At 39.9% G+C, this 25,158-nt stretch overlaps 1 protein-coding gene across 1 annotated transcript in view; it reads left to right on the top strand.

Annotated features, from left to right (window-relative positions):
* Positions 1-21,685, top strand: part of SLC25A13 (solute carrier family 25 member 13) — a 99,207-nt gene extending 77,522 nt beyond the window's left edge. Inside the window, exons 14-18 of the mRNA XM_053990590.1 lie at positions 4,998-5,138; positions 15,386-15,524; positions 19,264-19,422; positions 19,503-19,593; positions 20,475-21,685. Of these exons, the coding sequence (XP_053846565.1) occupies positions 4,998-5,138; positions 15,386-15,524; positions 19,264-19,422; positions 19,503-19,593; positions 20,475-20,664 (720 nt within the window). The 3' untranslated portion in view covers positions 20,665-21,685. The remainder of the gene's footprint in view (positions 1-4,997; positions 5,139-15,385; positions 15,525-19,263; positions 19,423-19,502; positions 19,594-20,474) is intronic.
* Positions 21,686-25,158: the final 3,473 nt, after the last annotated feature.

Genomic DNA, 25,158 nt, shown 5'->3' with positions numbered 1-25,158 from the left:
GCTTTAGGAACCATGACTTTAATTAGAATTAATGGATGGTAGGACATGCACAGGAAAACAAGCCGCATCTGGAAGCTGACAAGGAGTAAGGGCTTGGGATAGAGTATGATATGCAGTAGGACTGAATATGATAAACATTTGACTAAAAATCTTGGAATTTGCATCTGCTTGTCTTTTGTAGATTAAACAAGTAACTAAGACATTGTAGACAATTTCTTTTGCAGAGGTGGATATTTGGTAATTGTATAATATATTGCTTATGTATTTTTATGATTGCCATTAATTGCTATGATTGCTATCCCTGGGTGATATTGTTGAAAAACATTAACACTCTAATAGCAGTTGTAATCCTGTCTTCATCCATGAAATCATAAAAGGGAATATGTGATAAGTTGGATGCAGATAGCAGAAGAAAGATCTAGGCTGACCCTGAAAGCTGTTACTGAGAGCAGGAAAGGGGCTAAAATTTGAAATAAGTAATAAGATTAATTAGAGGAGCAAGAACATTTGATGGTCAGTAGCACTGAAAGGAAAAGAATCTAGTACTTCTGGAATAGAAAACACAGAATTTCCTTCTTTAATTGCAGGCTGTATTCTCTTCAGAGTATGCACCAGAGCTTTCAAATGGAGATGTGAAAGCCCGAGGAGAGTTGTGTCTGGTGTGCTCATTTCTTAGTTAATCTCATAAGGGCACAAAAAGCAGTTATATTAAAAAGAACAGGAATTTCTTCTCTCAGTGTAATGAGGGGGGTGAAAAACTGTTTATTTTCCAGCATGTTTATTGCAGAGTGATTTGAACACGAAGAAATAGAAAAAATTTTGACTTCTTAAACTGAAATATTGTTAAGTGGTTGTTACTAAACCAATTTTTTTTAATTACGGAGTGGGCTTTATTTCTCCATGGACAAAAAACCCAACCAATCCTCAACTATTTCTACTTCTTCCTTCTATTCAGTAAAGTAGGAAAGTAGCAGGAGACATGATAGACAGTACTGTATTACTGTGCAAGACTATACTGCCATCGAGAGGTGTTGGGTGATATCATACCAATTGCAGAGCTGAAGAACCGCAAAAATGGGAAAAAAACCCAGCTTCTTTTTAAAAATTCGCATGTGTTTGGGCGCATAGCTAGCTGACTTTGTTAAAGCACATTTAAAGGCATGCACATTTCTAGTTATGCATGTATGAATTGTACTTGGATGACAGTGATATTTCCCTTTTATTTTCTTGCTCTAAATCAAACAAGACTATAAGTGCTTGTGATTAGGTCAAATGTTAAATTCTTTCAGAATAATATGGGCCCTTTGTGGGCCCTTTGAGATAATTATCTGTGCAGTACCTCTGGTTATCTATGCCTATAAATAACTCAAAATTGTAGTTTTTACTTTAATCACATGATAGTAACTGAAAAGTAATAGATTTACTTGTACAATCAGATCAATTGTTTATAAAATGATTGGCAGATTTGATAAGGAATTCAGAGTTGAGGGTATTCAAGTTTGTAACTTCAGTACAGAAAAATTTGTCTTACTGGGAACCATCTGTATTAAACAGTTGATGTATTTGATTTTTCTGACACTTAGTGGAGAAATCATTAAGCTTGAGCAACCTAAGCTTCAATGATGTTTATTTGGGACAAAAAAAATAGTTTTCAAACTCTTCCCTTTGGGAGCTTATTTAAAAATTTTATAATTAAATACATTTTTAACTGCAAAAGCTAGCAAACCAGAAGGCAGTATTCTTCAACTTTTGGCCAAACAAAATGAATGAACAGGGTGATACAATGTGCTGAGGATGTTTTGTCTGGTTGTTTTTTTTTCCATACCAGTTCATACCAGTACCTTGAAAAGCCTGGAAAAAAACAGATTTATAAGATTTCTTTCATTGCATTCACTATGCAAAAATTGAGAAAGAAGACAAAAGCTGTGCTATTGTGACTCAAGCTACTGATTTGGAGATGAGGATATCTGGAGACTGTTACAAGTTGTGAATGTTTGGGCAGGGGGGAAATGCACACACTGGTCATACAATTAAACTGTCTGCCTCAAAACCCCTTCTTGTAAAACTAGATTCATTGTACTTTCCTCACAGAAGCACTGGGAGGAAATAAATTAATATTTATGAGACGCTTGCATTACTATGATGATGAATAACACAATAGGAGTTACCAGTACTAGATAAGCAAGAAATCATTTCATTAGAGAGTACAGTAGCCATCTCCGGTTTGCTTCCCCCCCATTTGGAGAGCAAGGAGCTGTAGTTACCCGCACAGATGCTCAAATAACAGAATGATCAAAGCTCCCCACTGAGCAACTGTACTTGTTACTGCTGTAACTGCCTCTGCACAGGCTGATAAACCAGCCTTCCTCTGCATCACGAGGCAGGCAGGTGGTAGCAACCCTCCTACTGAGACCTCTGTCAGGTATTGTCTGGCTCATCGCTTTCAGTTATTCACAGTTTGATTTTTGGAGTATATCTTAGATCAAATTCAGAGCATGGCAGAGGTTGTTCAGGGAGTTCTGGGGTAGTATCTGGACAGTCTGGAAACACTTCACTGGAAATGACCAGTGTCTCTCTTCAAACTTGCTGTGTGGGCAGCAGAATTGATAGTCCTTTTAGTACTGTCTGGTGCATGCAGATTTCAGTTTTTTAAAACTTTGAGTGTAGCGAGCTTGATTGTATGAAGTGGGTAAATAATAGCATCTATATTTTTAAATAGCAAGCTGAAGCAGAGGAAGTCCTATGTGATTTAGCCAGAGCAGCAAATGTCTAATGCTGGAAGTGTCTACACAGCCAGGTTGGACATGCAAACATAGACATTTATATGTACTAGCACCTGAAGTACTTCCCATCTCTTTGTCCTGAAATTATATTGTGTTTAAATAATTTGCCTTTATTCTCCTTTAAAATCAGCGATATCTTTCTACTTCGTTTCTTTATAATGGCATTCACTTATAAACATTTTTATAGATTTTTAAATTGTTCCATGTTTTGGTGCACTAATAGTAATAATAATACTAATTTTGTACTAATACTTAATTTTGTTGTAATCTTTCAAAATTTAATACGTTTTTCCTGTAGTGAAAATTAAAGGAACATTTCTCATGGAGTCATGGCACAATGAACTGCAGGAATATCATACTGAGGGAATGTAGTTTAATTCTGCTAATAGATCAATTGATACAAGTTTTTAAGGAATGTGCTTTAGAGAATGGTTGTTGTATAACAAACTTGCAAATGAACATATAATTTTTAAGAAGAAAATATATATGTTGGCATGGGGGGATGCCTAATAATTGTAATATCTACACCTAAATTTTTATTATATAGGAATATGCAATTCTTCAAAGAACCTTTCCAGGATTCTTTTTTATTTATTTTGAGACTTTACAAGATGAGTAGACAAGTAAAAGAAAGAATTTTTTTGTTTTGAATGCTTACTTGTTTAACATGTTCCAGTTTAGGTGCAAAACTTATATCAGCATATGTGCCAAATAATTTATCAGTCTAATTTTTGATGGCAACAAGAATAGCAGTTTTATATATACCAGGATTCTGGTTTGGTAAAAGCAGTTAAATTAAATTATGCCAATTTGAAAGTCAAAACCAGTTGAGTTACACAAGAGTATGCTTTTCCTGGTCAAAATAGGAAACACTTGGGATATTTTGGGGGTTATGTAAAGACTTTAATTTGTAACCACATTGTATATGCTCACTCCAAGTGGTAGACAAGAATAGTTGTTCGTGTGATTTGCCATTTCTTCAGCACATTATTTGAACCATATTACTGTGTGTATTTTTTTATTTTGAATGATAGTTAATCCGAGCTACAATTAATTCTTTTAACACTGGGATAATTTTAAAAACACATGCACATGGTGTTTGCATACTAGACATCACTACATGCAAGTGCTTCTAAATGGTTATTTTATTTTAGTCATTACCTTCTAGAACAAAATAGTTGTTTTGTTGTAGGGTGGGCGAGGGTTGCCCTTTGCATAATTCGTGTGATTTCAGAACCTAGAGAAGAGCACAGCTGTCATGCCACAGAATTACTTAACAGAAGTTAGAATGACTTCTTGAATTTGAGCCAGAAGGAGTTTGAATGAATATTTTTTTAGTACACTTAGGTAACCTTCATATTACCTTTTTTTTGGTTGCAGATTTTTAGCTCAGGATCTGTCAGTATAGCAGAAAGGTTATGCCCTAAGTTACATACGATGAATGAGATGAACTTTACGAGAACCAGAGGGAGTCCAAAATCCTTGCCACCGTTGTGTTTTAAAGAATCAATTGAGTGGTGTCTTCCCAACAAATGGAGACTGACACATTGAAAATATTTAGTGGTTCTTGATTAATAGAATCCTTCAGTCTGTAGACCTTCTTTTCTTTAATACCTGGTACCTAAATAATGATGTAGAGCTTAGACTCTTGAATCAAACAGCATTTAATGGCACTGAAACTGGTAGTTCAGAGGGTTTTTTAAAAAAGCACAATATACTTGCAATTCCATGCATTGGAATCCATGTGTTCTTTGTTATATGAACTCATGTCAAAATCAGAAAAAGTTTCTGTCAGATTTCTACTCTTCAACAGTATGTTTTCACTTTCTACATACTGCACATTACTGCTGCATTACTAGTTACTAATTTTTCATTTTACCTCATTGCTTGTGTTATAGTGTTCTTGGTTTGTCAATGTTGCATAACTTGGTTTTGGTGAACGCGTTCTTGCAAAAAAAATTGAGCTAGTGTCTGTCTGATGTACTGCAGTGTCCTGCAGTGGCTGACCTGCTTCCTCTCTGTTTTTCCCTGATGACTCATCTGGTGGGGGGAGTAGGTTTCTTACCTTGTGAGATGCACTAATCCTAAAACTCTCTACTGCTAATTGCTTAACCAAGTGCAGGAAGATTGAAAATGTCTTATCTTGAATGTAACAGGATGCACACTGCAAATAATGTAGCAGGTTAATATATTGATTTCTGCTTTTAATTTCAGGCTGGAGGTTCTCAAGTAATCTTTACCAATCCACTGGAAATTGTCAAGATTCGATTGCAGGTGGCTGGAGAAATTACTACTGGTCCACGAGTTAGTGCCCTCAGTGTGTTAAGGGACTTAGGTTTCTTTGGTCTCTACAAGGTATGTTTTTAAAAAATATTTTTAAAACCCTATTATAAATTTTCAAATCAACATATAATTTCATTGTTCTCACAAACTTTCATAGGTAGACACAATTTTACTTTTTAAAAGAAAAATTATTATGTGATATTATATCTTAATTTTTCATTTTTTATTAAGGGAAGAAAATGTCTCACCTTTTTGAGCATATGGTTTTTGTAAATCTTACTGAGAATTCTTTTCTCACTTCAGCAGGTTTAAGGTTCATTGAATATTAGTTTGGAATTCCTGATATTCTGCCTGCGTAAAAATAAGCTTTTTTTCATCTGCATTATGCTCATCTGCATAGAGCTTACAGTTTTGGAACTTGCTTTTGCTCTTCTGTGGTTGATTCAACCAGCAGCTTTCTCAGATGTCATCATTAATTTGGTGATGGGAATTAATTGCAGCACAATAATAGTGAAGAAATACAGACAGTGGGAGCCCAGCATAAAAATAAACTCCTAAAGCAAACTTCCTCTTGCTTCTTTAGAAGAATATTTTCCCCAGTAATACCACGGAAAGCTGCCTTTGTGAGCATATGCTACAGACTCTACAGTTCTGCTTGCTATATTACTGTTTTCACATAGATACATAAATACGTAGAAGTCAAGTTAGGTTTAATGTTGGCAGCAGGAATGAAAGCATCTTCTGAATGTTGAATCTAGTAGGATATATGCTATAAATAATTTAAAGGATTAACATGCTTTTAGGATGTCTTCTACTTTTAGATGAAGGAGATTAGATATGGGGGAATATGAAAGGTCTTGAAGTACTTTGAGATAGCCACTACACTCAAGTATTGAAACAAAAGTTGTAATGGATACCAGATACTGCAGAGCACCGTGTGGTATTGCTTCAGACTCTGCAGCCTACAACTCGGAAGAAAGCTTGCATACTTCCAATTTGTCCCAGGATTTCCAGTGAAGCAGGCAGTATTCCACTGTTTCTTATTTACAGCAGTCCAGCCATAAATTGAAGATGCTTCAAAAGACACCAAATGAGCCCCGTCCCTCTCTCCCCAGTATTTAAATTCCATCTGCTTTTTAAAGCATCCAGTCTTTTTAAATTGTTCTGTTAACATTACAAAGAGGGAGCCTGCCCATGAGAACCTGTCTGTATGTTTTGGCCTGGAGAGAAGTTGCAGGTCTGAATAGGATTTAATGGGGAGTTGTTTTTCCCTTTAAATTGACTTGCTAATTTTTTAGGTGTTTTACTGAAGCTGAGGCTATTGTGTAAACTCCTAGTAAATGGCATTACTGTATTGATCAGATTAACATTTACAACTGAAAACGGGGATTTTGTAAAGAGTCTGCTTCCCTGAGGCTGTGCAGGAATGGAGGTCAGCTACTGACTTTTACTTGGACTAGCAAAAAGAAAATACAAAATGAAACCAGTGATGAACTAGATTACTAAAGTAGCATTTTTTTGATTTTTTTTCCTCCCTGAAAACCTGCTTCTGGTGGTCGAGCAGAATTTGCTACATTTTTCCATTTTTAATGGCAGTAATGTCTTGGATTGTATCATGAATTATTTCTATCCACTAGAGTAAATACTGGTGGATATTAGTCAGGACTATACATGAACAGGAGCTAGTTACAGCACTAACTGTTGCATTGAAACAATTATTTAATCAACAAGACACAGTTTCAGTGCTTCATTTGTTGAGTCCATTTACCTCCACAAAAAAAAAAAAAAAAAAAGCCACAGAAGGATTTGGATTTGTCTTTACTCAGATGTTGTCTCTGTTTCTGTCTCTCTCAACCTCTCCACCCCACTTCCTGTGTTCATGTCCTTTTGTATGTCGTTAAGATTCATTGCCTACAAAAACTTGAGTGATTTGATGAAACTAGAGAATTTAGCCTGGCAGTGACGGGCACCGACTGAGCACAGACCATGTCACAAGGCTTGTGTCCAAGGGCACCCTTAGTCACAGCTAGGTCTGTAATTGGACAGCTTTGTGCTGTTTTCTACCAAACATTTGGGACTACAGGCAAAAGAAAATGGGAATCCTATCTGCCCCCTTTCCCGTGTGCCAGTCAGAGCATTTGTGCACCCACATAATGATCTGGAACAAGAAAGTCATAAAACCTCCTCCACCTTAGGGCTTAGTTTGTTTTGAACCCAGACCAGCTCACTCTAGCTTCTCAGGATGGCTGTACCCAGTGGAAAGGAGGAATGACTGTGGCATGGGGAGCCAGTGTGTCTCAGAATAGTTTTAAACTGCCTTGAGGTGCTTGTGGAGCTGCAGTGTTGGAGGCAAAAGCAGCCCTCTCCTGAATGCTTGTGCTGGAGTTGGCAGTGTTTGTGGGGCCAGGCAGATATTAACAACTCATTGCATCAGTCATCAGCCCCAGTAAATGTTTCCCAGAGACATCAATGGTTTTAAATGAATTTCAGATGAGACTGGATGTGATAGGTGCTGCCTTCTTTGGTGGTGCTTCTAAATTAATTAAGTATAATGATGAAGTGGACATCAAATAATAATGAATCTTCTGCTAATGAGAACCAAAATAGCTTGGTATGTTTGGAATGTTCATGCTCTTAACAAGTCAAATTAGCTTTAAACTATGAAACAGGAATGAGGATTTTATGACTATCTCAGTACTTCTCATGTTGTTCACTCTAACAACTCTTCCATTTGCATCTGAAGTCTTTGCTTTAGCTTTGTCTTTCTCTCAAGGCACAAGACTTGTACCTCAAGCCCTTAATGTACTTACTTTAATAAACCTAGTTGTGACTCCATAGATACTGCCATGGAGGAACAAGAATAGATAGTTATTCTAGAAAATAGTTTTATTTGGGAACCTTGAAGTTCCTTTGTAGGCTTAATGAGCCTTCATGTAAGTATTCCAGCTGTTTAAATACTTGTCTATCTTAGCCATGACTTAAACTTTAACTGATTGACTTTCTTCTGCAAGTGTTGAAAGCAGAATTTTAGACTTTTAATTTCAGGAATTTTAATTTTACATAAATGAGTGTCTTTTTTGGTTTTATTTACCACATGACAAGGATTGTGAAATCCTTGTCAATCCTTGAAAGTGAAAATTCTCCTTTCCTAGTTCAGAGAAAAGTCATCCCTGAAAGCTGTTCTTACCAATACAGATCCATGTGGCATGTTCTGCTTAGTTTCCATGAGTCGTTTATGCTGAAATTCAGGTGAAAACCTGCAGGATTCCCATACAGTAGTCAGCAAGGAAGAATGTATTAATTATAAGTGCAGCCTGAAGATGTGAAGAGTTAGTCTTAGCTTCATGAGGCAAATTCCTGCATGTTTTAACAAGATGTACTGCTTGTTATTTGAATTCTTATATTCTATATTATTTTCTACCTATGAAGCACTTCCTGTGGATTTTAAAATAAAATGCCCACACTCCCCGATATAGTTAATTTCAGTGCTCCTGTCTTGCATTAACAGAGAAAACCGAGGCACAGACAGATAAATCTTATGTCTCATGTCAACAAATTAACAAAGGAAATGCAAACCCTTTTTGCATCCAGCTGAGTGAATCTTGTATTGATTATGATCATAATTATCCCTGCACTCTAGTCCAAATGCATATCCTTTGAGGATCACTGAGAAGAAGCTGGATTGCATAGTTTTAGTGCCCCTCTGTATAAGTGAGAGTAATATTCTTTTGGGTCATTCATTGGTATGTTAATGTGCCACTTTATTGTGCTACTGACAGAAACAGTTCACGGTAGTACTGTGCTGAGATCTCTGCTCTATGCCTTCTCTACTTGCAGACTTGATGTTAAAATAATTTTTGTTGAGAACCAATCCTGGAGGTCACCCGGGCAACCTGACCAGGTATTTGACCACCTTTAGGGTTTAAAAGCAAACATAGAAAAGAAAAAATCCCACACCTCTTTTCTTATGACTAATTGAATTGGCCATGTTCAAGCTTCTGATCATTCCACTGTGCACCACCAAGAGTAGTTTTCTTTCCCTGCACTCTCCTTTAAGTGAGCAACAAGGTCTCCCCCTAACCTGCTCTTCTCAGAGTTGAGCACCTCTTGAGTTCCTCTTTTATGTGCCATGGACTACACTTGGCTTGATGGCCCCACACTGGACTCACTCCAGCGTGAAAACATCTTTCTTGTATGGGAGAGAATTGGACACAGGGCTCCAGATGTGGTCTCAGCAGTGCTGAATGGAGGGCAATAATCACTTCCCTTGCAATCTTGCTACTGTAGCCCAGGGTGTGGCTGGCTGACTTCACTGCAAAGAGGCATTGCTGACCCGTACTCAACTTGGGCACAGTATCCTCCACACTTTTCCTCCAAAGATGCTTTCAGCCTGTATCTCCATCCTATGAAGTTATCTCTGAACAGCAGCCTCTCACTACAGCACACTATTTCCCCAGTTCAGCATCATCTGCTGAGAGTGCAGCTCATGTTGCACTGGTTTAGCTGTGGGATATGATGACAGACCATTTCAAAAGCCAGGCTTTTAGTCAAGGTGTACAACATCCATTGCTATCCCTTTATCCACAGGTCTGGCAAAATGGTTGGTCAGCTGTGATTCGGTAAATCTGAATTAGTTGTTCCCAATATTTCCTTTACTCTTGGAAATGGCTTCCAGGGACATTTGCATCATAAACCTCCCAGGAACAGAGGTGTGCCCAGACATCTTGTAGTTTCCCAGATCTTCCTTCTTACTCTTCAAGATGGATGTGATGTTTGTCTGTTCTAATTACAAGAATGCCCTTGTCTGACTTGACCTTTTGAAGGTAGTAACAACCTCACAAAGTCATCAGCCAGCTGTCTCAGCACCACTGCAGGTTTCTGTTCTGGTCTCAAGATTGTGTAAACTTGTGGAGCTGAGGGGCCTGGTGACAGATTTTACTGGTAAAAAGCAAGACAAATGTAATTTCTCTGCTTTTTCCATGTACTTTGTCACTAGGTTTTCTGCCCCCATTGTGCAACAGCCTCACAATTTATTTAGTTGCCCTTTTGCTGCTGATGTGCTTACAGAAACCTTTTTTATTTCCCCTTCACATCCCTTACTAGATCGATCTCCAGCTGATCCTTGGCTTTTCTGTCTCAATTGCTGCACACCCAAGCAGTGGTTTTGTATATCCTGGGTAGCCCATATCCACCTCTGCTTCCCTTTCTCTTCCTTCCTCACCAAAGAACTAAAGAACAGTAGGTCTGGGATCATAATAAGTACAACAATTTACAGTCAGTGCTTCCTCCTGGACTCCCTGCACCTTCACTGGGTGGTCAGATATTAGCCATTCTGTAATGATATGCAGCTTAGAAATAAAATGCAGGTTAATTCCAGCAGTAAAAAGATTTGATACATACAGTTTGTTAAACTGATGGCTGGGTTGAACCCCTGTAGTTCTTTAAAGCTAGAAAGCATTTTTTTTTCCTAAAAATCTTTTTTCTAAATTTCTGAACAACTTGTGTAAATAAGTATTTTAAAAAACTATACTTTTCAAAATCCAGATGCTGCTTAGGGGGGGCACATAACAGCACTTTTGCAGAGGGAATTTATTTCCTCTATTTGCGTTCTTTTTCCCAGTAATCTTTACTGTGAAAGCACCAGGGCATTGAAGCTTGTGACTAGTAAATTCTTTAGCTATAGATACTCTGCAGGTGACAACTATTCTTAAAAATATAGAGACAACAGTCGGGGAAAATATCATTTAAACTAATGCAAAATGTCATTTGTGTTGGCAGAAATGGGAAAGGATGCTTTTCTGTTTTTCAATATTTTTAATAGATTTTATTCAATTCCTAGTCACAATTGAATATTGAAGTAATCATCCAAGATTAGATAATACATTTTCTGTCTTCTGCCTGTCTTACAACTTAATATGAATAAAGTCCCGTTAAAGTCAGTTGAATTTATATTCTATTTGGTTTGAAAGACATCTTTAAAGTGTCCATGTAAATAAACACTGTAAGTATACTTACTTATTTTGTACATCACAAAAACTCATATCCATATAATATCTGCCATAAAATGTTTAATAAAATGTTACTCTTCTTATACATAATTATTCTGAATAGTGCTTTACAGCATAACAGACAGTGCCACTTCATAATTTTGCACAACAAAGTTATTCTGTATCCCAGGAAGACAGTAAATAATAGAGTGGTAAATGAGTCTTCAAGGAAAGGGTACGTTGGTTGTGGTAATGTTAATTTTTATAATTACTACAAGGTATTTAGCTCAAATTTGTGCTTTGGCTAATATTGCCAACACAGTTTTCATTTCCAAAACTAGTCAGAAAAGCTTCCAAAAGTCTTCTTTTCCCCTCCTCTCCTTTGCCTCCAAATACTTCTTAAAGAAGCTTCTGGTGTGTTGACCTGGAAAGTGTAATCTCAAGTGACAGGATGTGTACCAAGCTCTCACCTGGTTCCTTTGATAACAGCTGAGCTATTTCATGTTCTGAAGCTGAGGGTTTACAACAGGATGATAAACATATGAAAGACAGTAGTAAAAGTTTTGAGTTACATTTTGCATGTGACTGTTCTCATATGTGAGAACCTGCTTTTCAGAAATTTCCTTTTAAATTAACTAAAAAAATGCCCTTTCAACTAAAACAACTATATTTTTTTCCTGCAAACTGAATTGAAATTGCTGGTAGAGCATTTGAAATTGGTATTTTGTTCCTCTAATGTGATGTTCTAAATGAGTTTCATAGTTTGATTGGTATAAATATATGCGAATAAAAACCTATAGTAGCTTTTAAGGCAATGCCATTTTACAGTGGAAAAAAAATCCAGCCCTTGAAAGCAAATACCAGTAATATTTGACTGACTGTTACAAAACCTGGTAGGTGCTGTTAGGGCTCCGATTCCAAAGGGTTAAGTCTGTAGTAAAACCCAAGAAGAATGCAATATGATCAAGAAATGACATGCTGCCTATTGTTTGTAGCTATAGGATCAAAATAACAATTATACATGCCAAATAAATTCTAAACCTGTAAAAGAGAAAAAGAGGGGGTGGCTGTAAGTACAGGTGCCAGAAGCATTAAATAACTCTCGCAGACAAGGTGCACCACTGTTGTCTTGAATGCTGCTAGGTTCCCCCAGTCTGGCATTTTTCCCCCTGCACTAGACAATGTGCATTCACTGCAGGAGACTAGGCTAAGCCTGCGTCTCCCAGACCTGCCGGCTCCTTCTGCCCAACCCGACACAGAGGTGCCTTTGTCAGTATAATTACCCTCCCCTTGTAGTAGAAATAGTTTGTTTAGAGCCTTATTTGCAGGTAGAGCTGGTATAAGCAGGAATTAGCATGCTAAAGAACCTGCCTCAGCACTGACTTGGGTTTATTTATCCAAATCTTTGACAATCAGGGTTTTTTTTCCTCAGTCGGTTTATTCAGTGAGATAGCATCCGAGATTAAGAGCTTTAAAGTTATTAAAGAGATTGAAGATGGGAGCCAACTGGCTGTTGTGCGAGGAAGGCGCATGTCCCGGTGTGTAGGATCTCCCAACAATTTCATGCCTGGCAGGTCTGCACCTTGGCTGCCAGAATAAACTCGGGTGGATGCTCCTTACTGCTTTCTGGGGATTGATTAAACTCCCTTTGGCTTTCAGCACGTTGTCCACATCAAAAAGGTGCGAGAAGTAAAATAAATGTTTCTTTTGCTTTTCAAGATACTGTGGCCAATCTCCCTAAGCCTTCCTAATTGGCCCAGGCTGGTTGCGGATGATTAACTTGAAGTTAAATGGGGCCTGCTTTTAAACATGCTTTCCCAGACTTTAAACGGAACGATGGGGGGAAACTTTAGACTGTTGCGATGCTGGACCAGAGCCAAGCCTGGTTATTATTAAAGTGGATCCAAGTTTTGATCCAGGTTTTGTTTACACTGAGCCAGCTAAGTTGATGGACATCCTTCCCTCTTTGCATACCTGAATGTATATTATTAGTGATATTAACAATATGCCACTTCTGCCTCATGAAAAAGAGCCTTTTAATGAAGGGGGAGGAATAGTAGCAGCTCATGTTGAACTGAGAGGTGCTTGCATTTGGACTTTATTGATTTGTGTAAGTTATTTTAACTATATCAGAATATTTCAGGATTTGCAAAAAATGCAGAGGAAAAAAAAATGTGTGCAGTGTTTAATGACATTGCAAAGAAAATAAAAGTAATGTGCCCTGAGGGCAAAGGCAGCAAGGAGATTTGCTCTGAGGAAACGCATGCTCTAAAAATAACTCTTTGAAGAAACCATGTCAGTCTGTGAATGTTTCAGTAGTTAGTCTCATAATTTTTCTCTGAATTAAATACAGTGCAGACATTTGATCCTTAAAATCTTGGGTTTTTTCATGCAGAGGTTGGTAAAACCCTAGTCTTGTCTATGTGAAGATTAAAGGTAAATTGTTAAACAGGATTCTGTTGTGCATGAGAGTCCACAATCCTTGTCTCTGTTGAATACAAAAAATTCACCCTCTCTGTGTCCTCAAGGTAGGGCATAAGGAGCAGAACAGCACCAACACCAGTGCTTTTTGAGTTCCTTTATGGCATTTTGCTTATTGTCTCTAGAAAAGCACAACCAGAACCAGTGTAAATCAGACATGGGCAGCGTAAATCAGACATCCAACTGAGTGAGAAGCCAGAGGGTCTGAACTGCAGAAGTCATTAACCTCCAAAGGGAGAGTCAGGGGAAGTGGCCAGTACTTAGTCTGAAAACATCAAGAAATAAGCTGAGAAAGTGTGATGGAAAGCACATAAGAGAGAGCAGAGCCTATTGTGCTCCCTGTGTTCAGTAGCTGAGTCTGTGACACACAGAAAGTCTGACTACAAGATCTAATGGCTTTTTTAGATAAATCTTTATTTTCCCAGAGGCAGTCTCTGACTGCAAACTGCACTTATGAGAGTCTCCTGAGAAGTACCTTGCAGGACCTGGTTATCTTGTCACACATCCTGCTGCCTTCCCCTGCCTTGCCTCGTTGAAAGGCAACTTCAAGGTTTTTCTGACACCTTGCAGCTCTTTTGTCTTTGATAACTAGCATCTAGGATAAGTGCTATATTTTAACTGGTATTACAATACAAGCTATGCTTACAGATGTGTCCAGGCATATCATTAGATTTAATTAAATTATGTGGATATTAACATGTCCCCTGTGAAATGTCTGGCACTGAGCCATGTGCTAGTAGACCTGTGAACAAGAGAAGTACAGTAACAAGAGCACCCCCCGAGGGTTTGTGGATGAACCTCAAGCAGTTTCACCAGGTCTCCACCCTTGCTTCAAAGAGAAGAGGCTTAGGCTCATCCATGAACCATTTCTTTCTCAAGCTTGAAAGATTTTACCCGTTTTCCCAAGCCACCTCTTGTTTGTGCTTTCCTCCTGGTCTTAGTCCTGGCAGGCTCTGGTGTTCTCTGGATCTCCATTCTGAGGAAAGGCAGACTGCAAATCCCTTTTGCTGTTGGAGCATGGATGCTATTTGATATTTTATTTTGATTGACCTTCCCTAGTGGCCTTTTTGATTTTCTCCCTGCTTGAAAAACATTTGATTGCTTGCCACTACCCCAAACATTTCCTTTCCTGTTTGCTTCCCTCTTAGATTTGAAACCAGCTGTATTGCTGGTAGCTTTATTGGCTGATTGTGCTACTTCCGCAAATTGATAGCAAGGCAAATTTAGCAGTAAGAGATGAAAGTTATTGAAACAAACTGTATCCCAGATAACTTGTACTTTAAAATTCACAAGTAAATCATGCTGTTACTGTTCTGCAAAAAGACTTGCTGTTAATTCCCCTATTCCCTCAATATATGTTGCATTATCAATTATAGTGCCTGTATAGAGGTATGGACTGGGCACTGTTTTCCCTGGAGTATTAATCTAAAGTGGGAGTGAGAGGTGACAGATCTAAGCTGCAGCTCTGTTTCAAACACTTTTTAAACCCCCACTACAGGTTCATGGCTACAAGGTCAACTATTTAAAGTTCTCCAAAGGTGTTTTCAGAATTCACTCAAACACATGGTATTGTCTCCATTACCAGCACATAACTACAGTACCTCAGAGTGAGGGAGAAGAAGTAGACAAGATACATACAATGACAGAAATTAGTGAACCAAGAAAAAACACAGAGACACTCCTCAGCAGGGTGAAATATGTGAATCTCTCAAAATTTTGAGGGAGAAATTGCTTTTTCTTTAGGCCGTTTGCAGCAAACTGAAAAAGTACAATGTTGCTCTGTTCTCTGATATTCATGGTTCATCATGGTAAAATTGCTCATTCTCAAAACTTGTTCTTTTTTTCAAACAGGGTGCAAAGGCATGTTTTTTGCGTGACATCCCCTTCTCTGCCATTTACTTCCCCTGTTACGCTCATCTGAAAGCTTCATTTACAAATGAAGATGGGAGGGTTAGCCCTGGAAATCTGCTCTTGGCTGGATCAATAGCTGGTAAGTGCCCAGATTTCTTTTTTCCTGGCTCTATACTGCTCTGGCAGCACAATAGTTACAGCAGTGACAACAATAACAAAAAATGCTCAAAAGGACTATATGCAATAATACTGTATTTTGCAGAAACAAAGTTACTATGCTGTATAGTAAGTTGAAGATACTGTAAGTTCCTGGTATAATCATAACATTCAGAAAGCAAAATAAAGAGAAAATAAAAGGTTTTGCTGTTTTTTTTTTAATAATTTATCATAATTCCCTGTGAAGTTACTGTGCTGATTTTAGCTGTGTCTCACTGTCAGGTAATATTTTGTTGTAATGATTTATAAACAAAACCATGGCGTTCATGAAATTCTTTATGATCGAGTGAATCTTAAATTTTGGTGTATATATTCCAGAAGTCACACTGGAAGTACAGCTCTTCAAACACAATGATATAACAGTGACAAAATGATGACAGTATTTGCTACCCTCTGTATCCCACTGAAGTTACTTGGCTTCTTGAGGATTTTACCTTTATAATTTTTTAAAATATTAAACAAAGCAGAAGATCTTGAAAACATTGCTGCAATGCCACAGGTTGCTAATTCCTCACATACTCAGATATGACAGAGGTGCGGACTGTGGTCTTGAGCACTTGGTTGTTTTAGTCTGCTACATGGCAGACAGAAGAGCCCAAACATGCTTAACTTCTCACACATGAATTTAGCTTGAGTGTGCCAGAGCCTAAGGGAGAAGACAGAGACTTTGTAAGCCTCAGCTTGCCCTTGTCTGCTTCATGGCTGGTCCCTCCACAGCTTCTACACCCAAAGGGGACCACCACTTGGTAGCTGTCTGCTGGAGGGAGCAGCTTGAGAGTCCTGCTCCTGCAGTGTCCATGGTTTCCCCGCCAGGAAACAAATAGGCTTGCAAATTTGTGCAACAGGACCTTTAGGGGAGTGTGTAGCAAGCAGGAGGGCTCAAATCAGCTGGTATTTCCACCATGCTTATCGGGGGCTGCTTGGTGTCTCCAAGCTGCAGCCAGGTTCCTTCTCCAGCATGGCCCCTGGCAGACTGCTATGACCTGCCAGGTGAGAAAAATGATGGAATGGCATGAATCCAGTACAGACAGGTGGTTTAGCAATGTTTTCTCACTTAATTTTAAGCTTTCTCCTCCCTGAGAAAACTTCTTGGTCAAAATTATACACAGGGTTGTGTCTCTTTGAGAGCAAGACCCTTTTATAGCCAGTATCTGGTCTTAGAGAACAGCTAGATCAGTTGGTTTGCCGTTTTAAAGCATATTGACCTCTATTCAGTACCTCATAGTCCAAAGGAATTGAGCTGGTACTAGCAAAGCCAGCTGTGTTCCAGTGACTGCTGCTCAAAACCCCCTTGTCCTCTCCCTTCCCCCACCCCATTCCAAAGCCAGGCTCCAAACCCTCCAACAGGAGCTTTTACAGCCAGCTTATTTCATACCATTTTAATGGAACAAAACAATTTTTGAACTTTAGATCATATTTACAGACTTGAAACATAAGATGGCATTTTTAAGCCAAGTAATTTCTTAGGTTTTCCTATTTTTCTCTTTCTAGGCATTGTCAGGTGATTGCAGACTGAGATAACCATCCCTTTGAAGTTCAGGCACAGAAGCAGTCTTTATTGTTGCTGATATGGCTCACCAATCTTGTTATAATGTGAATTTTATCCAGTGCTTCCTGTGAATCCCATCCTAGGTTAACTCTCATGAGCAAATTACAGTGTTAGAGATACAGCAGTAATCATACTATTTATAAAATCTAGAAATTTGTTTTATTTGGTACCTGTGAAGTGTGATGGGGGTGCATGTGTCCACTGTTTTGCCAAAAGAATGTCAAGGGAAAGACAGAACAAAACACCCACCACTTCTGAAAAGCTGGCTTCAGTCTCTGGGCAATGTCGCTTCTCCAGCCAGGGATCTCACCTGGTCATCAGACTTCAGATGTGTGCTTGAGCTCTGGCTGCATGTGGGAAACTCCCCCTTCCCACACACAGCCCACGGTGCTGGGATATTCAAGCTAGCCATACTCAGATGTGCATCTGTGTTCTTTGCCAGCGGGTGTTGCTTGTACTGCTTACATCATCTTCCTTTCCATTGTGGCTGGGGTCACAGGCAAAACATGTGTCATCTGGCTTGATCTACTTTTGGTTTTCAGATGTCTCAACCTGTTGTGCCGTAGCATATTCTGAGATGTATTCTAATACCATTTGTAGGATCTCTCCCTAATTTGCTCTGTTTGCTTACTGCCTTCATGAAGTTCCTTCTCCTCCTCTAGCTCCTTTTTATTCTTGTCAGCTCCTGCTGGGCTATTTGTCACGTTCTGATTGTAAGCTTCTCTTGGCAGCAATCTGTAACTTTGATTTGTCTGTAAATGCTTTTGTCCTGTACACATAGTTCCTAAAGAAAGGATTTTAAGTATTTCAAGTGCAAAATATCCTCAGTAATTTGGAGTGAGTGATAAGGAGATGGAAGTCAACGTGTAATAAGCAGAGTTTTTTCTGAGTAAGTTCTTTGGTATTCATGAAAACACTGGTTGGCTTTTGAAGGACAAAAGTCTGGCTTTAAATTGAAGACTCAAGCAATACCTGGTGTGGGTAAAGCTAAGCAAAGAGGAATTTTGGTGTTTTTGGAATTCAGAAGCCTTGACCAGGTTTTAGTGCTTGCCTGCCAGACAGCCCATGCTTGCACTGAGTGCGTGTTCAGTGTATGAGTTATTTTGGGGGGGCAAGGAGAGGAGGAGGAAATCTTTTGGTGATATGCACATGATTTGATCTCTTGGAGCAGTCTGCAGGAAGGGTGCTATGGAGTTTGAGGCCAGACCATGTTGGTTTGGATAAAATTTGTTACAGAATTATTGAGCTGGAAAAAAAAAAAAGGAAAGGAGATCTTTGCATCTACATCTAACCAAGTTGGTTTGGAACAGATGCAGAATGGAAAAGTAATAAAACCATAAGAGACAGTGTCTTCTGGGTACAGTCTTGGTGCTTTACTTTGCCTTTCTTTTTTTTTTTTTTTTTTTTTTTTTTTTTTTTCCCAATTCTAAACATGCCCCAAGTTTGGATAGGAATGATTTTAGAAATACCACCCATTGGTAATTTGGTATGTTTTACTTTCAATTGATTATCTGCCAGGGTAAATTTAAATCTTCCTCCACATATTCTGCTAAGGATGTCAGCTGTGGCTTTGCAGCTGAGCAGTCTGCCATGCCTAATGAGAAGAATGACCCTTTTTGTAAGCCTTAGCTCTCAAGTGATGCTGAGCATGCATGGCATTATCTGGTTGTCAGTTAGATTGCTGTGTGAGGGGTGTTTGCGTATCTATGTTTGTGTCTGTGCACAGCCTATTCTAGCACAGTGTACACCAGGATGCCAGGAACCACAGAGAGGAATGAAAAGGAAAGGGAAATATCAACCTTCCGTCCAAAAGCTTTGTGCTTATTAACTATGCAAGTTTCTGATTAGCACTGGAAACTCCAATCTGTGCCTTCCAGCTTGGCAGGAAGCACATGATATGGTTGTTCCTCTGGGAGAAGCTCTTTCTGGGTTAAGCCATGTCCACAACAGCAACCTCTTGTTGCTTGTTCTCCTTCCCAGGTTCTGCTTAAATCAAATGTGGCTGGATTCTCCTGATGTAAGGAGGAAAGACCCCCTTCCCTCTGGATAAACTAGGTGTGTAGTATATGTGCCAAGGCAGTGGGACTCACCTGATGACTTTTGTGTTGTTCAGGTATGCCTGCAGCCTCCCTGGTTACCCCTGCAGATGTGATCAAAACAAGGCTACAGGTGGCAGCCCGAGCAGGACAGACCACCTACAGCGGTGTTGTGGACTGTTTTGTCAAGATCCTGCGGGAAGAAGGCCCGAAGGCTCTCTGGAAAGGAGCAGGAGGTGTGTAAAAGAGCTTTGATTGCCAAGTGATTTCTGATTGTGGCATTTGTCACTTAGGAACTCTCTTCTTTTCTTTCAAGCTCGTGTATTTCGATCTTCTCCTCAGTTTGGTGTAACTCTGGTGACTTATGAGCTACTGCAGAGATGGTTTTATGTGGACTTCGGAGGAGTGTAAGTATGTGATGTCTGAACATACCAGGGATCCTGAACTACCCCCTTGGTTCTGTTGGGTTTTGGTCCTCCTCGGAACATCAGAGCAGCGGCTTGCTAGAACGTGTTGTAAAGGCTTTGTAAATATTAATTTCAACTACACTTTACTGGTGGAGGCTGGGACGATATTCCAGTAGCTGTTTCATAGCAAGATATTACCACATTTTATATCACAGTTTCAAGCAGGGGACCTATGTTAGTGTAAACAGAGACAGTGGGAGGCTAAATAATGGGCTGGGGATATAAATGCAGGAAAAATGTGATGCCTACCAGGTCAGGATACCCTCTGCATTAGTCCTCATTATTTGGTGGAGGAGCTGTGTCCCTGATTAGACAGGGCTTTTGACATCTAAAAAAATAGACAGTTGTCACCAAGGTCAAAACCAGTTTGTTGGCATTTCAGCTGTGCCTCCTGCCTTTGTTGACAATACAGGTGGATGTGCATGTAGCTGTTTAACTTGATCCCAGAGCAGCTGTAGATTCTATGGATCTTTGGGGACAGTAGTTTGAAAGCCACCACAAAAATTACTTAAACTCTGCTATGTTCCTGGATTGGTTGCGTGCTGTAGCGAAGACTTATGAGCCCCTGCTACCTCACACTAGTTTTGATTAATGCACTGCAAATTTTATCTGGATTTGACTGTACTCAATCAACATGAAGGCTCCTAACTGTTCTGGAAGGTTTTAAAATAGGGTATTTCTCCTTACATTGCAGCATTTAATTTAGTTACTTACAGGGTAGTACACTCAGATGTCTCATTAAATTTACTTTACGGAAGAGATTTTTGTGAATACTGATTTTACTCTGTGGAAGTTAATTTATTATTTTTATTATTTTGCAGAAAACCAGCTGGATCAGAGACAGTTCCTAAATCTAGGATCACGCTCCCTGCTCCTAACCCTGACCATGTTGGTGGTTATAAATTGGCAGTTGCCACTTTTGCAGGGATTGAAAACAAGTTTGGACTTTACCTACCTCGGTTTAAGCCATCGCCACCTACCTCAAAGGCTGCTGCAGCAGTAGGACCCTAAGCTTATTGCTGTAGGGCTTTTGTTATTAGTTGGGAAAGAGCCACTTTTCTAATTGGTTAATACTTTGTTCCTTTAGCTTCTCATCATATAAAAGATTAGCTTCATTTGAGTTTTAAGGTAATTTTCATCTTAAATGGAATCATTTGTCTTTGTGCTTCCGTAACCAGATCACTGTGAAATTCTTACCAGTTGTTTTAAGTTTGGGACCATGAATGTATTTGTCTACATCTGACATGTGCTTGTGTTGGGAAGACACTAATTTTAGGTTCTGTTTATTGGGGAGGGCTGGGTGAGAGCTGTGAACCAGATCATTTTACAGGCAATGCTCAGTTGCAGATTACCAGGGCAGATGTCGCACATCGTCACTCAAATGGAAAACTCAGTGGATATCACGGTGCTCAAAGCAGAATGATTTGGACTGTGCGTGTAAAATGGTTTTAAACTTGGTGCGTGTCTGTAGAGGTCAGCAAATATATACCCGGTACCTAAGTATGCCAGTACAGCTTCAACTTTTTAAATCACGCACAAGTTCTGTTTCTGGATTGTATTATGGAGCTTTTATGTGGAACATGTTTTTGTAATGGAAACCACATTTATAAATGTTTAGCCGTTGTATTATGTTACTGGTATCAAAATGCTCAAAAGAAAGTGTTATTGTCCATAGTCTTTGCACTTTATGGCAGAACTTTTGGCATTCTACTACACATACAAGGAAATTTCATAACTAGGTGCCTATCTTGGGTTGCTGGTGTTTGGAATTCAGTTTGTATATGCACTTCTATAGTAAAACGCTGCTTGTTTAAATAACTGCAATAGAAAATTCATGCACTGTATCAATGGTACCTGCCTTAACTGCTGGCTTGTAATTGGCAAATAGGTGGTTTCAGATTCTTATTTACTTCATTGAGTCAAAAGAGATTAAAATAGTCTAAAATAAAAGATTTTACTTAATTTTTGGTGCCTTGCACAGTGTTTAGAAAATTCTGTATTTATGAAGATAGAAATAAACCTTTCAAACAGATGCACATGGTATTCTGTTACGGAAATAGCACATTACATTGAATGTCTTGTTCAGCTTCAGTGATAAAGTCAGGTTAAGGTGAAGCTAATATTTGCACTTGTAGGCTATGAAAACACCTGCAGCTTGAGAAAAAAATTACTACAATTCCCTGGCCCAGAAAAGACATCTGTTGGTGGAGATGTCACTCGAGAGAAAAGAGAAACTTTTTCCTCTGTTAGGAGCGAGGACTGAAGCTTTGATATTTTGATCTTTACTTTTGGGGGGAGGTTACTGATTATGAACAGCCTGATCACCTAGTCACTTGAAGGTCCTGTTGGGTGTCTTCTGTGATATCTCTAAGATGAGGAATTTGGCTTTGCTTGTCTCCTTGGAGTGGGAGGAGTGAGAGGTGGGTGCCTTCAACCTTGGCTGTAAACTGAGGGAATGCACAGATGCAGTGTCTCTGCAGAAGAATGAGTTTGCTGTGCAATATCACACTGTGCTATAATTTGTGGAAATACTGAAACGGAAATCATTCTGATTTTGTATTTGTATTTGGGTCATCATGAAAGTTATTCTCTTGGACTAAGTTGTATTTTGAAATTACTAGTGAAATGCAGCTTGGGGGTATGACTAGCAGCACTTCTGCGTGTGAAGGTGAGGGGAGCAGATGACATTTACCTGCAGCTGAATCTTGGAGTCTGGCTAAACCACTGGGCTCTGACAGACAGCAGCTGCTTCCTCCCAGCCCTGTGTATCTAAGTCTCCCCAAAGCACAGTTCCTTCATTTCAAAAACGGGGGAAAAAGCTCTCCCTTGTAATAGCCCTTCAAAATTAACCATCAGGATTTTTGGTTAAAGCATGTCACAAAAGTAAAACATTCTCACTGGGCACTGCCTGTGCTTCACACGTGAGATTTTAGGCTGTTTAAGAGCTGCTTTTATACTTCATCCCTCAGATTTGCCTGATATACTGTGTCAGGGGTTTCTGTGGAAATTCAGCAGCTCTGGGAAGATGTCTGAGTGCAGAGCTGCACGTTTCCCTGATCCAGGAGAGGTAATGCCTGGCCACTGGATGGGCTTGGTTGGCAGCTGCTTCCTCCGGGCTCATTCTGGAGAGGGACACCGAGGCTGCACCCACCAGAGCACATCCCTCTGCTGCCTGACACCGAACCCCAGTGCTGCTGGGGCTTTGCAGCCAAGCACGGAAGAGGAATTAGAGCTGGGTTATTGTAGGGCTTGCACAACTTCTTGGCTTGTGTGATAAAGACCATTCGTTGCTTGTGTTCCACAAAACCAATTTCTCTGCCTCCTGGTTCCCTCTCATTCCCAGGCCTGGCAGTATATTTATGACTTGTTCTTTATTCTGGGGATGAAGGGCAAAGCTCCCATCCCAGGAACAAAGCTCAGGCACAGCTCTCCTATGGCAGATCCATCTCAGAAGGCCACAGACTTCATCTTCTCTGAGCAGGGCTGGACTGACACCCCCACTCCACCCATGGTGGCCTTTCCCTTTGCCATTAACTTTCCTGGATGATTGTTTTCTTCTTCTGCCCATCTCTTCAGGGTCAGTAGACAGCAGAGTTAGGGGCAGAAGTGTTGAAGAGCCAGTGGCTGCTTTGTTAATATGCAGCTGAGTTCAAAACATTCCAAATAGTGCTGCAGCTCTGCCCAGAGATCTTGGGGAAGATCTGTGCCCACAGTCGGCTTCCTCCAGACACAAAAGGATACATTCCTGCTCTGAAAAGCTTGCAGGCCAAGGAATTGTCAGACTGCCTTGCAAACAAACAAAATGCCCTGAGGACAATGTTTGTCCTCTCTTGGTTTCTGGGTGAGTTATGCAAATGGATAAAAAGTAACCTCACTTGCTTCCTGCACTCCAGCTAACTCCCTGTGACAGTACTTCTAGAAAAAAGAAATGGCCAAATACTGGTGATATTACCTGTCAGACTGAGAGTGGGGCAGGAGTGTCCCTGAAGCAGGTACCCTGTGTTTGTGTTTCTCAGTCCATCAGAAGCCAGGAGATGCTTTTCTGCTTGGTCCCCAGGGAATGGGTTGGGATTAAGCTGACTTAATATTGACACTTTGCAGGGATGCTTTTGTGAGCAAACATACCACAGGCTTCAAAAATAAATTGGGCAGATTTTTCTAAACCTGCTTAAAATACAAAACCTGACAAGTGGTTCTGCATCATCTTAGGAGGGGACAGCCTGCTTGGAATGACCCTGCCTTAGCCTCTATGTGCGCATACACGTCACACTGCTTGCTGCTGAGATCCTCTCCAGTGGCACAGGGATATCAGGAATCCTCCAGCTTTGCTGTTTAAACACTGCTGTGAAACTCAGACTCTGTTTTTGTTTAAATATTTGCAGTTTTTTTGCATAAGCTAGAAGGCGATTTCCAGAGCTAGTGATCATTTGTCAGTTATTTAATGGCTGAGAATATACAAATCTCAAGACGTTTGTATTTTAAGTGTCTCCAGAGACCTTCAAACACATCAAATAACACAGAAGCAGCCTGGGATGAAGTGGTTTCTTTAATGCCACGTGCCATGTGGTGGTTCTGCTTTCTGCATGGTAGGCAGCGGGTAACTCAGGCTGTGAGACTGGGCAGCCTCCCTTAGCGCTGAACACAGGATGTCATCAAAGTGTCTGTTGCCCTTCAGAGAGATGACATTTCAGGTGTAGTAATGATTTTAACTTCTTGCACTGTTCCTCATCACACCAGGAAGCAGTACTATTGCTTTTATTCCAGCTGCTGTAGTTACATTGCCTGGCCTTCCTCACACCCCAGGCTGTGCAGACACTGTGTACCAGACATGGTGGTGTTACTTCAGAAGTATCTTTGTTTATGACTTTGAAGGAGAACTGGTCCTGTGAGCTTCCCAAGGACAGATGGCTACTCTATAGCACCCTTAGGCACTGAGTCCTGCCTTAGGAGAGTGTCCTTTGTCACTGGCCAATGGAAACCATCCCACTCCATGTGGAATGCCATTTTGCTCTGTGAGGGGTTTCCAGTCTTCTGCCATGCATGCTTTTTATCTACAGTTGCTAAAACTCTTTGGAGCTTTTTCCACCCGTCTTGTGTGAAAGAACCTATTCCTAGTTGTTTCCATAGCCCTAGAGATGCAGGCTCTCATTTTGTAGTGTGAGAAGATGATATTCCAGGGCATGGTAGGGGCTCTGTTTTCAGAAGTAGCAAATGTTTAGGGCATTGGTTTTGAGACTCAGGAGGAAACACCTTCCATCTTGGAAAATTTCTTATGGAGCACTTGCTGAGTACCCTGTGGAAAAAGCTGCAGCTCTTGCAACCGTTGCAAGCTGCAGCAGTCGTTGCAACCCAGCACCATTTGTCCCACCTGCTTTTTCTCTTTGAAGTAATAAGCTACAGGTAATTCTGTGGAGTCTACTCTTAGCAGCAAAGACTTGCTCTGACAGCCTTTCCATAAAGATATTTGTGGTGTTCCCAGACTTCAGAGGTAGCCTCTGTTACTTC

The sequence above is a fragment of the Vidua macroura genome, chromosome 1 (assembly GCF_024509145.1).
Source record: "Vidua macroura isolate BioBank_ID:100142 chromosome 1, ASM2450914v1, whole genome shotgun sequence".
Classification (NCBI taxonomy): domain Eukaryota; kingdom Metazoa; phylum Chordata; class Aves; order Passeriformes; family Viduidae; genus Vidua; species Vidua macroura.
The sequence above is the reverse complement of the archived record's forward strand: the minus strand, read 5'-3'. Positions and strand labels throughout refer to the sequence as shown.